Source organism: Schistocerca gregaria, chromosome 11, assembly GCF_023897955.1.
Source record: "Schistocerca gregaria isolate iqSchGreg1 chromosome 11, iqSchGreg1.2, whole genome shotgun sequence".
Lineage (NCBI taxonomy): Eukaryota > Metazoa > Arthropoda > Insecta > Orthoptera > Acrididae > Schistocerca > Schistocerca gregaria.
This window is the reverse complement of record NC_064930.1, coordinates 115,422,620-115,435,805: the sequence shown is the minus strand read 5'-3', so window position 1 is coordinate 115,435,805 and position 13,186 is coordinate 115,422,620. Positions and strand designations below refer to the sequence as shown.

Genomic DNA, 13,186 nt, shown 5'->3' with positions numbered 1-13,186 from the left:
CTTAATAATGTTTAATTTGACAAATGAAATATGCATACGCGCAAACCGCATCTTCATGCAGGAAAAGAAATGCAGAAAACAATCTTCCAAACAAATGAACACATTCTGTGCAACTTTCATGGTGCTTGTATTATGAACCTAATGTTTTCCCTTAGAAATGACAGTCAGTTGTTTCTCAGTCTTATTAATGCAACAGAAATCATTGCCCCTGCCCTCACCCCGACCTCCCTCAATCCACCAAGCTGCTGACAATATGGGGTCCATATTACGTTACAAGGGAGATACATTTCAAATCTGCTGCGAATTGTCTCCAGAATTGTGACAAACCTAGGCAGTTTATGACAAAGGTCACATTTTAGTAAACTGTGTTTCATCTTCCATCAACATGTTAGGCTTGGGCAAACTATGCCTGCACAGGTGCTCTAAACAACATAAGAAACCACTGTTTTTCTCCAATACTTATAGGTTCCGGAACATAGGTAAGGAAAGAAGAGCAGGTGAATGAGGATGGAGGGGGGAGGGGGAGGGGGAGGGTGTGGGGTGGGGACAGGAGGGAGCGGGAGGGGCAAGTATCACAGCACTGCTTCAACACTACCCCCTTTTCCTCATGAAACACATTTCTATATAAGGCTTTACTAATAAATATACTCAGCCAAGATTACAAAAGAAAGGAAGTGAAGAGTAGTAGCTTCCTTTTTCAACTTCATCTGTAGTGTATGATAGCAAATTTATCGCCCCATATCAATCACTAATGCCACAAATTTTCTTTTGGTGTAAGTATTGTTTATGTTGAACATTCATGAGAGGTTAAAACACTGGATGAGGACTCTCCAAAACTGAGAGATTTCAGTACAACAAGCAGGGACACAGTGGAACAGACATTGTCAAATTTCTTCGCTGTACCAAGGACTAGTTCTGAAGGATTACCTAGAGAGACTCTTCAGAGAAAAATAAAATAGCTGTTGAAACAATACTGCTAACCAGGGCAACTTACTGATCACTTGCCCTCTTTGGTTTTCTTCATTTTATAGGATTTGTAGGTAGTGCCCAGACATCAGTTTCTTAAAGTATTATGATAAAATTAAAAATACTCTTCGAAAAAACGTCACTGAAGATTTGAATATTACCAAGTGCTGTAATTAAAAAACATTCCAAGCTTATTGATATAATTGCAGTAACTGAATGTGTACTGTGAAAGTCTTGTAATTGTGAAGACAGTGGTTTGAATGTTGCTAGAAGAAACTTTCTTTACTTTAATTTGAATCTCACATTTAAATAAAATCTTTTCGGTTTTCAAGAGGCATCAGTTTGAATAAAATACATGAGCTTTCGATCACTATCAGTACCACCACCATTGTCATCAGGAGTAAAAACTATCGACTGCCAGAGCTGGCATGGTTTCCCACATATACAGCCATGATTGCAGCCACTGGCAACAAGCAGAGAGATTCAAAAATGATGTGTGCACGAATTGGGCAGTTCTTAGGATCTCCAGCCCACTGTCGCCTGAGTGACACCAAGTGATGTGAGGCGCCAGTGCCACATTTGAAACTGCTGCTCATGTTTCCCAACAATCATCAAACACCTGTCTTTGCTTGATTTTGACATCAGATACGTCTGGGGGTTCAAGCTGTGCCAATACATGGCGTGCAGGTCACGGTAAACAGTGTTGCAGTCACAGACACCTTTTTGCTTCTGTGCGGTCGCATATTCACATGACACCGTACCTGTATTCGTCCACGGATGGTTACTTAGGTTGCCGCTTAGACCCTCGATTGCAAATTCCAATCTGAGCTCCAGACTGACTGTCAGCCGCCGACGAGTCAACTCTTCAGACCTCAATGCCCGCTGCTGCCACTACCCGTCAGACAGTGCCTGCCTTCGCCAGGGTCATCACCTGATAGATGTCCGCCAGTCACTACTGAAGACCGAACTTGCATTTTGACAGCCGACGAGTTCACAGCCATGTGGTACAGAGCTGCCTACGATCATCAGCACCTCCCGTCTCTTCACCACTACTGACAATTGTGCTCTTCATCACAGGGGCACCTGCTACGCATTGTCACAGATGGACCTTTCAGTTCTACCCGGGTGTGGACCTTTGTCTTCTAAAGCTGTATTACTGAGTTCAGTTCATGGTCAATAAACAAACAGTTGTTACTGCAATGTGTGATTTGCATCACTACCTGTTACACCACTTGGCTTGAGGGTGTAACATTTATTAAACAATATGTTTCAGTATTTGTCTTAAACATTTCTGTTTATTAGTCTTTATGGAATTTAAATAAAAGTAAAAAAGGTGTCACTAGGAAGATTTTTCAATTACAAGACTTTTATGATACTCATTCAATTATCAGCAATTATACTGGGAACTTGACATTTTTGTACTTAACATTGCTTTGAAATATTTTGATCTCCAAATACAATTCTTTTAGGCTTTTTGATGACTGCATTGTACTGCTTTAGGAAATTGATGTCTGGGCACTGATGTTCAGATTCTATATGTATGAAGAAAATCAAAGTGGGCCAGCGAACAAGATCGCATTGTAATTGCAGCTGTTATTGTGGAAAAAGATCATTACATACAATAATGCTGATGAATCTTACTGGGAAACAGTGTTTTTCTACATGTGTCTTGGCATCACTAGTGATTTCCTAATTAGTGACAGTGAAACAGGAGGCTCAAAGAGTGGTTTCATCTTGGAATCAACTAGTAACTCCATCTTTTACTTATCTCAATCAGCACTAGACCCAAATCAAAAGTGTAGTGAGATAATGTTTTGCAGCCAACGAACTTGAGTTCATCTGTTCCTGCATTTACATGGATGCTCTGCAAACCACATCTAAGTGCCTGGCAGAGGGAGGTTTTGATTGCTCATCTGTTAGAAATGCCCTTCAGCCATCTACTGGTCAGCAGCAAACAATTCATATTAGGGAAATTGAAGCCTTTCGGTTCATCCCTCCCCCTGCTTGCTCTTCCCATCCTCCCACCTCCCTCCCACACACACTTTTTTTGTTTCTTTTCTTCACAAAAACTGTGTGACGAGACTGACTGTGACTGTCATTTTACACTTTTGCATAACAGGAAAGCTGCACAAAATGTGCCGACTACTAGGAAAGCTCGGAGGCATTTCCTAGCAAAATTTCTCCTAACCTTTTCCTAGTTTTGGCGGCTTCGTATCACTCCTTAGGTAAGTATCATCTGAAATGACAACAACATGGAAAACGGTTAACACTTTCAGAGCAGCAGAAGTTAAAACTCGAGAAACTGAGAGTAACTGGAAGTAAGGACATGATTGAGAGGTTCCTAGTGCACATGAACAGCTATTACTGATGCATCAGAATTACCTGTTGCTGACTGAATTGAGAAATATATTCTCTTCTCAGCACTGGAGAAGATACTATAGCATAGTTGCAAAGTTACAGTTTAAAATGATAGAAGGAAAAGAGTAAATAAAGTAGTAAGTTCAGAGGATTTAAAAGGATCACACACTGTAACATAATAAAAACAGTAAAGAATAACTTAAATGTATCTACTTCACAAAAACAATAGAAGATAACACAATAAAAGCAATACGGACAAAGTACGAAAAACAACAACAAAGTTCTCTGTGATGACAAAGACAGATAAAAATTGGGTTTTCCCAGTCCTCTGCAGAAGTAGTGAGCCCCACTGCAGGTATTTATTTCTTGCTTTTCTTGCGTTAACATGAATCCTGCTCTTAAGTAACAATTTTGGAATGTGGCTCACAGTTTTGTGCAATCTCTTTTGATGCTACAATACCATTTTAACAGTTTGTGTGTCAGTGCTACTGCTTATTTATTCAAGAATACAAATAATGGAAGCTGTACAGGTAATTCACTGTATAGTTGAGGCATTGGGTGCTTGACAGCCATATAAAAATTTAAAACATTGCTAAGCATACAAGCAATGTCCTTTTGAGCTAGTAAACAAAACATGCAGACACACACTTGCTCGATTACATTGTCCCAGTTGACTGCAATATCCACGAAAAGCTGGTTTTCCCGAACCTCTGACATCTACACTGACTAGCTTGATTGTTGTGAGGGGTTTTGCTGAGTAAAGAGGGAGAGGGTTGGAGGAAAGAGTGCTTGGGAAGAAATTTCTCCAAAACCTCATCAAATTTTTTCTGTCTCGTTTATGTGCCTGTGGGTCACTCAACTTTTCAGGGAGTGATCACCTACACTTCTTCCATGATTTGTATTCCATCCAGAAATTTCCTGTATCATATTAAATTTGAAAGCTCTTATCACAAGGGTGAGTAGATCCCATTCCAGATATTAACACAAACACGCCTGTAAATCTTGATATTAGTAACTAGTCAAGTTAGCCACTAGCCCATGAAGGCTGTCACTCTGGTACTCAATGAGACAGAATAATGCTATAAATGAAGAGGCAAACACTAAGGGAGCAGAAAAATAAAAACATACAGAAAACATGACAACAGGCAATTTGTTAGTTAAGCAAGGAAAGAAACAAGTTTGTACATCAAGTTACAAATGAGGATCTATTGCTTTGTGAGGTTTGAGTGTGTCACAGCAGGAATGCCATTTGGATCCTATGGGACACCTCATAGATTTGAGCATGCATGAAATAGCTCAGCTTTCATATTCTTCTTGGGTTTCCAGACATTTCTTGTTTAAAAATATACAGAACACCAAAATAAACCACTGTCATTGTTGCACACATGCAAGAGTACAACTGTCAGCCTAAACTAATAAAATTTCAAGCTACACTTTCTAAGTGAAAACACAACAGCAAGAACCTACTGGAAACCCAAGGATACTGAAAAGTAGCCATTATCCATCTTGATTGCAACAAAGAGCTTCAGAATTTTTTAATTTTAAAATCATTTTGCCATCTTTGGCTTCCTACATTTTTTGAAACGGAAGTTTATTTATTCACTTTTACATTATCAGCTAATTTTGGCATGCATCCATTATGAGGTGATTAAAATATGAAAGCTCCATCTACGCATCACTGTCATTTGAATAACATGGAACTGCAAACAAAATTTCAAGTACTGCATCATCGACAACATAAATTGAGCAATCACTGTAGTGAATATGATGAGCACACATTGTGTTAATGCCAAAAAAGTGATAAATGGTCACTTTTCTTTATATACACTCTTATCTTACTCCATGGGTGTGAAGTGTGAATGGAGCTTTGCATTTTTTGTTCTTGATCATGATGATGCATTGAACTTGCTTGATAGGCACAGCTAACTATTAAAGAAATATTACTTTTAAGCTTCAAAAAGTTTATCTTTAAAACTATGTGTCTGTGCTGGAAATAGCACATGACAATATGCTCATGTAATGTAGCATGTCAGAAATGAAGCTAATGATGTGCTATCTCAAACAATCAAAATACAGTGTGCTGTTTCCAGTATAAGGTTATACATATGTCTGAAAATAATAATACCATTCCAAGATTGGTAATTCTTGTACACATTGTTGCACTCAGCATAAAGAGAGAGTAATAATGAATGCCGTTTCTGCACACTCTATCTTGCTATATTGTTTGCAAAGCACTTGATACGTGGAAAAAAATCTTAATGTCCATCTGTTACAATGTCATCATTTTCACTTGCAAGGGGATGTTTAATATTGGCAAGAATCAGTTTTGAGCATCTCCACATATTGAACAGAACAATTTGTTTTAAATGTATCCATGGCCTCTACAAAGTTGTTAAGTGGAATCACTTTTGTTTTCTTTGTTTATCTGTAATAATTAGATGTCTGTATGAGCTACGAAAGCAGCTGATTTTAGACTCAACTGCCATTTTCAAGAGATCAGTATGTGCAAGTAACTCAGAAACATGCATATGTAATGTGCTAGGTGCATCTGTGCTTAGATGTATCAGGTTTCCACACATATTCTGAAGCTGATTTAATAGTAAACTTTGCACTCCATAACGTATAATCAGATGTTGGTGAAATAACATTCATGCAAGGTAGCCTTGGGAAAGATCAGCCCGGATTCAGGCAAAATTTTGGAATACATGTAACGGTACTGACTGTATAACTTATATTAGGAGAAGAAAGGCAGACCTGCATTTATAGCATTTGTAGACATAGAAAACATTTTTGCCAGTGTTGACTGGAGTACGCTCTTTGACACTCTGAAGTTTTCAGAGATAAAATACATGGAGCAAGAGGTTATCTGAAACCTGTACAGAAAACAGACTGCAGGTATAAGAATCAAAGGATATTAAGAGGAGGCAGTAGCTGAAAATGGAGTAAGACAATGTCGTAGTCTATTTCCCACGATATTCACAACGAATAGTGCACGAGTGGTACACTGGACTGAGGAGAGGTATGGGAAAGGAATTAAAGGTTAGGGAGAAGAAATAAAAACTTAAAGATTTCCCAATCACACTGATTCTCTCAGAGACTGCAAAGGGCTTGGAGCTGGATTGTGTGAATGATGTCTTGAAAAAGAGTTTAGAAAACAAACACCAGCATAAGTGAAAGGAGTACAATGGGATGCAGTCAAGTCAGGTGATACTGAAAGAATTAGGAAATGAGATACTAAAGGCAGGAGATGAGTTTTGTTACCTGGACAGCAAAGTAACTGACGATGGCGAAAGTAAAGAGTACAAAATTCCCACTGGCAACAGCAAGAAGCTTTTGTGAATTTATTGACATCCAACATGAATTTAAGTGTGATCTTACACTTTCCCAGCTTATATGCTGCTTCCATAGTTCTCCGGTGCACAAACCTGATTGTCTAAAGTTGACAATATTTCAACAGACAACTGTTCTGCCATCATCAGATGATGCTGACAGCCTCGCAATATTTATACCTTGCAGCCCAGAGTGCAGATGTTGCCGGAGCCACACTGTGCTCAATGGTGAGGCTGCATATAACTGCGATGGTGAAGGGAAGAGGCTCAGTTGCCTTCTCCCCTCCAATCCTGTTGCATCTCACTCCTAGGCTTCACATTTTGCATTGATCGAGCCTGGTATTGTTACCTACACCTTACTCAGTTGGAAGCCACTGTCCCTGTTGGTAAAATTACCAGTCACACCCATTTCAACTGCTTCTTTGAAAACGCAGTCCCACAATTTATCGGTGGTAGGTACAACTTTCGTTTGTTGGTAATTCATTATATGTCCATTTTCAGTGCAGTTTGCTGCTATTGTAGACTTGTTGGGCTGCAATAAGCAGGTGTGTTCTATACACCGATCTTCAATTACACAGATTGTTTGTCCAGTATAAGTCTTTCACATTAACACAGAACTTAATGCAACCCTGCATTTTTGGGATCCGGGTCATCCGGCCCTAATGAAGGCTCTTACTTTTTCTGCTGGGTGGTAAACTGGCATTATGTGGTGTCGTCCTAGCAGTCTGGCAATGTTTCTACATCTACATACTCTGCAAGCCACCTAATGGTGTGCGGCGGACGGGACCTTCGGTACCACTATCTGATCCCTCCAATTCTGTTCCACTCGTGAATAGTGTGTGGGAACAATGATTGTCAGTAAGCCTCTGTACGGCTCTAATTTCTCGAATTTTCACACCGTTGTCATTACGCGAGATGTATGTGGGGAGAAGTAATATGTTGTCTGACCAAAATTTCACCTCTCTCTTGTAAAGTCTGCCAGTGGCATTTGTTTAGCATCTCCATCACATTCTCTCACCATCTAAACAATCCCGTGATCAAACGCGCCGCTCTTCGCTGGATCTTCTCTCTCTCCTCTATCAGTCCTACTTTACAGGGATCCCACACAGATGAACAATACTCAAGAATCGGGTGAACAACCACTTTACAAGCCACTTCTTTCGTGGATGAGTTACATTTCCTTAAGATTCTCCCGATGAATCTGAATCTTGTGTCTGATTTTCCCACTATCTATTTTATACGGTCATTCCACTTAAGGTCGCTTTGGATAGTTTAGATATTTTATGGCAGATGCTGTCTCCAGCTGTTTGTCATCAATAGTATAGCTGTACAGTAGCGGATTTCTTTTCCTATGTATGCGCAATATGTTACATTTATTTACATTAAGGGTCAACTTCCAGAGTCTGCACCATTCATCAATTCTTTACAGGTCGTTCTGCAAATTCTTACTATCTTCTGGCATTGATACTTTGGTATAAACAACTGCATCATCTGCGAATAGCCTTTAAGAGCATCCGACACTTTCTTCTAGATCATTTACATGTACTGTGAACAGCAACAGTCCTATCACACTTCCCTGTGGAACTCTGGATATTAACTTTACATCTGTTGATTTGGTTCCATTAAGAGCAACTTGCTGAGTTCTATCTGCAAGAAAGTCTTGAATCCAATCGCAGGTCTGCTCTGATACTCCATAAGCTTCAGTTAAGACAGAACAGGGAATCAGCGATCATAAAGCGGTTACTGCATCGATGATTTCAGCCGTAAATAGAAATATTAAAAAAGGTAGGAAGATTTTTCTGTTTAGCAAAAGTGACAAAAAGCAGATTACAGAGTACCTGATGGCTCAACACAAAAGTTTTGTCTCACGTGCAGATAGTGTTGAGGATCAGTGGACAAAGTTCAAAACAATCGTACAATATGCGTTAGATGAATATGTGCCAAGCAAGATCATAAGAGATGAAAAAGAGCCACCATGGTACAACAACTGAGTTAGAAAACTTCTGCGGAAGCAAAGGGAACTTCACAGCAAACATAAACATAGCCAAAGCCTTGCAGACAAACAAAAATTACATGAAGTGAAGTGTAAGGCGAGAGGCGTTCTATGAATTTGAAAAAAAAGTTCTATGAACTGACTTGGCAGAAAATCCTAAGAAATTTTGGTCTTATGTCAAAGCGGTAGGTGGATCAAAACAAAATGTCCAGACACTCTGTGACCAAAATGGTACTGAAACAGAGGATGACAGACTAAAGGCCGAAATACTAAATGTCTTTTTCCAAAGCTCTTTCACAGAGGAAGACTGCACTGTACTTCCTTCTCTAGATTGTCGCACAGATGACAAAATGGTAGATATCGAAATAGACGACTGAGGCATAAAGAAACAATTAAAATCGCTCAAAAGATGAAAGGCCGCTGGACCTGATGGGATACCAGTGCGATTTTACACAGAGTACGCGAAGGAACTTGCCCCCCTTCTTGCAGCGGTGTACCGTAGGCCTCTAGAAGAGAGTAGCATTCCAAAAGATTGGAAAAGGGCACAGGTCATCCCCATTTTCAAGAAGGGATGTCGAACAGATGTGCAGAACTATAGACCTATATCTCTAACATCAATCAGTTGTAGTATTTTGGAACACGTATTATGTTCGAGTATAATGACTTTTCTGGAAACTAGAAATCTACTCTGTAGGAATCAGCACGGGTTTTGATAAACATGGTCATGTGAATCCAAGCGTGCGCTATTCGTCCATGATACACAGAGGGCCATAGACAAATGTTCACATGTTTCTTGACTTCCGCAAGGCATTCGATACAGTTCCCCACAGTTGTTTAATGAACAAAGTAAGAGCATAAGGACTATCAGACCAACTGTGTGATTAGACTGAAGAGTTCCTAGATAACAGAACGCAGCATGTTGAAGTCTTCCAAAGTAAGAGTGATTTCAGGTATGCTGCAGGGAGTGTCGTAGGACCATTGCTATTCACAATATACACAAATGACCTTGTGGATGACATCAGAAGTTCACTGAGGCTTTTTGTGGATGATGCTGTGGTATATCGAGAGGTTGTAACAATGGAAAATTGTATTGAAATGCAGGAGGATCTGCAGAGAATTGATGCATGGTGCAGGGAATGGCAATTGAATCTCAATGTAGACAAGTTTAATGTGCCGTGAATACACAGAATGATAGATCCCTTATCATTTAGCTACAAAATAGCAGGTCAGCAACTAGAAGCAGTTAATTCCATAAATTATCTGGGAGTACGCATTAGGAGTGATGTAAAATAGAATGACCCTAAGAAATTAATCGTCGGTAAAGAAGATGCCAGACTAAGATTCATTGGAAGAATCCTAAGGAAATGCAATCCGAAAACAAAGGAAGTAGGTTACAGTACGCTTGTTCGCCCACTGTTTGAATACTGCTCAGCAGTGTGGGATACATACCAAATAGGGTTGATAGAAGAGATAGAGAAGATCCAACGGAGATCAGCGCACTTCGTTACAGGATCATTTACTAATCGCAAAAGTGTTACAGAGAAGATAGATAAACTCCAGTGGAAGACTCTGCAGGAGAGATGCTCAGTAGCTTGGTACGGGCTTTTGTTGAAGTTTCGAGAACATACCTTCACCGAGGAGTCAAGCAGTATATTGCTCCCTCCTACGTATATATCGCAAAGACACCGTGAGGATAAAATCAGAGAGATCAGAGCCCACACAGAGGCATACCGACAATCCTTCTTTCCACGAACAATACGAGACTGGAATAGAAGGGAGAACCGATAGAGGTACTCAAGGCACCCTCCGCCGCACACCGTCAGGTGGCTTGCGGAGTATTGATCGTATTTTTTTCATTAAATGGCAATGCTGGATGGTGTCAAATAGCTTTGAGAATACGTTGCCTTCTTACTTCCTTTTCTGTGTTTTCATCTTGCATGGCATTCTTGGGACTTCTGCGCCACAGAGTCATCTAAAGATGTAGGTTGTTTTATCCATTCTCATGGAAGATGTATTACAGATGCCACAGCTCTGCCATCAGACTTTGTTAACATGAGATGTAGTATGCTCTGTGTACAATAGTGTTGGGCACACCATTCTGCGACGGATGGTGGCAACTGGAGACAAGAGATACAGATACGTACGCATTGGCTTATGGTATACAGTGCACCAGGCTGACGTTGAACGAAGACGCAGAGAAAAGGAAGTTTGCCGTCTTTTTCTATTTACATGGTAAACTGGCTGTTTTTGTGCATGGGAGTCCATGACAGAAGTGTCATCAACGTACTGAAAGAAACAGGTTATAGTTCAGCAACTTAGGTTCCAGTGCTCTGTCCTCAAAGTACTCCATGAACCAATTTGCTTCAACTGACATAAGAGGGCTACCTGTGGCCACACTATCAGCCTGCTGACAGTATCATCCACTGAAAACAAAATAAACCAGTGTCTAGACATGTCTAAAAAGCTGTGTCAGTTCACAGCTGAACTTCTCCGAAGCAACTGTACTGAAAAGCATGATGACACCAGAACTGCAATATCATCTGACTCCAATACTTAAGACAAAAACGTGGAAGAGAAAGATTGCTTTCATGCCATTTGATGGCAATGTATCATCAGAAATTGGCATACTACTGTGAAAACACCAGTTCTCTGTCTCCCAAGTCTGCAATAGCAGAACACTGTACTGAAAATGAGCATAAGATGTATTACGCAAGTCGTTGCTGCCAATGATAAATTTTGGGACTGCATTTATAAAGCAGCAATTGAAATTGGTGCGACTGAAAATTTAACCAACAGGGATTTTGTCTTCCAACTGAGCAAGACACAGGAGCCAATACTAAGCTCCATCAAAGCAAGACATGACACTTTGATGTGAGGTGTGACAGGGTTGGAGTGAAGAAGGCAACCGAGATTCTCCTCTCCACTGTCGCAGCTGCACATAGCTCTGCCAGGGAGCACGGTGCAGTGTCAGCAGAGTCTGAACTGTGGACCGACAGATGTAAGTACTGAAAGCCCACAGCAGACACATCATTTTGTCAGCACTACCTGATAATGGCAGAATGGTTGTCCACCGAAATATTGTGGATTTTTGACAACTAGATCCAGCAGTACCCCTGAGAACTATGGAAGCACGAATTTAAGTCCTGGGAAATCTTTTCTGAAAGTATTTGGAGGGTAATCCCATATGGAAGTGAATTGTGGATGATAAACAGTGCAGACATGAGGAGAGTAGAAGCTTCTGAAATGTTATGTTACAGAATAGAGATGGGCAATTACGTTCATCTTTGGGAACTAGTTCACTGGTGAACGATCTTTTTTGAGAACCATTCATTTTTACTCGTTCACTGTTCATTTGCGCATCGTATACGGTTCTTATGAAAAATTGAAAATTAGTAGAATAGGTGACTGAAGATGGAAGGTGCCAAGAGGGGCACTTGTCTCACCTCTGGAGTACAGAACTTTTATCATTACAGAATTCTCACACACTTGTAGAAGTAATTTTTGTGATTCTGCAGAACCTCTCATTTAGTCAACTGTTGTGTTATGTGGCTGATCACAGTGAAATAATACAAGTATAAGGTGGTGCACAAAAACCCGACCAAGAGTATCCAATTGTTGACCACTATAAGCAGAATAGATAAACATGTAATAATTAGGATGTAAAGAAATGACAAATAAGCTAATGCAAACAACAACTTCGAAGCAATAGATGACGATTGATGGGCAACAGTGACCAGGCTGATTTTTGTGTGCCACCCTGTACCACTGAAATAATATTATGGAAGTCACCACATTCTCTTTACAAAATGTGACACCAGACACTCAATTATGAAGCTCGGGCTTCGTTCGGTTGTAAATCGGTCTGCCTTCCATAACAATGAACTTGCTGTTTTACCTTGGATCAAAGAAATGCAGAAAATGACCATTTGTGTGTGCCACGCCGACTTCCTTTGCATGTGTAATAACATAAAACTTGCCTTTTTATAGGTATGTCTTCTGCTGTTTATCAAAACAGTTAAGTAATCTATATGCCCCCGTGTTACCTGGAAATATGTATGTATTACATACCTTGTAATTTTTATGTAATTTTTGTAATTATAAGATACTTTTTAATTACCGGTCATGGACGCTGAAAAGAATATGAAAAGAACCAGAAGTTTAGAGTACAAAAAATGTTTGAAACATATCCCGAATGGGCGTGTGCAGCCAACAAAATGGACAAACTCGATATTGAACTAACTAGGAGCAGTCGGCAGTGGACGAGGGAGACCGAGATCGAGACATAGATGGGAATGGGACTGAGGCTGGAATGAGGCCGGCTGACTTGCCATTGCGGGAATGAGACCGACCATTTCCTGTTCCCGGGAACTATAAGTAGAAAGCGACCAAGGTGAGTTATGAAAGACTGTTCCTTAGAATTCGTTCCTCACTCCTTCCGTTCATCTTGGTGAACCGTTCCCTTGGTCCCATTCGTTTGCAAATGACCCATCTCTATTACAGAAAAGTGCTGGAGATTGGATGGGTAGCTTGAATAACTAGA

The 13,186-nt window shown here is 40.2% G+C and overlaps 1 protein-coding gene across 1 annotated transcript in view; it reads right to left on the bottom strand.

Moving 5' to 3' along the window:
* The window catches only part of LOC126295230 (uncharacterized), a 2,305,622-nt gene that overhangs the window by 139,974 nt on the left and 2,152,462 nt on the right, over positions 1-13,186 (bottom strand). Inside the window, exon 40 of the mRNA XM_049987579.1 lies at positions 3,155-3,202. Within this exon, the coding sequence (XP_049843536.1) occupies positions 3,155-3,202 (48 nt within the window). The remainder of the gene's footprint in view (positions 1-3,154; positions 3,203-13,186) is intronic.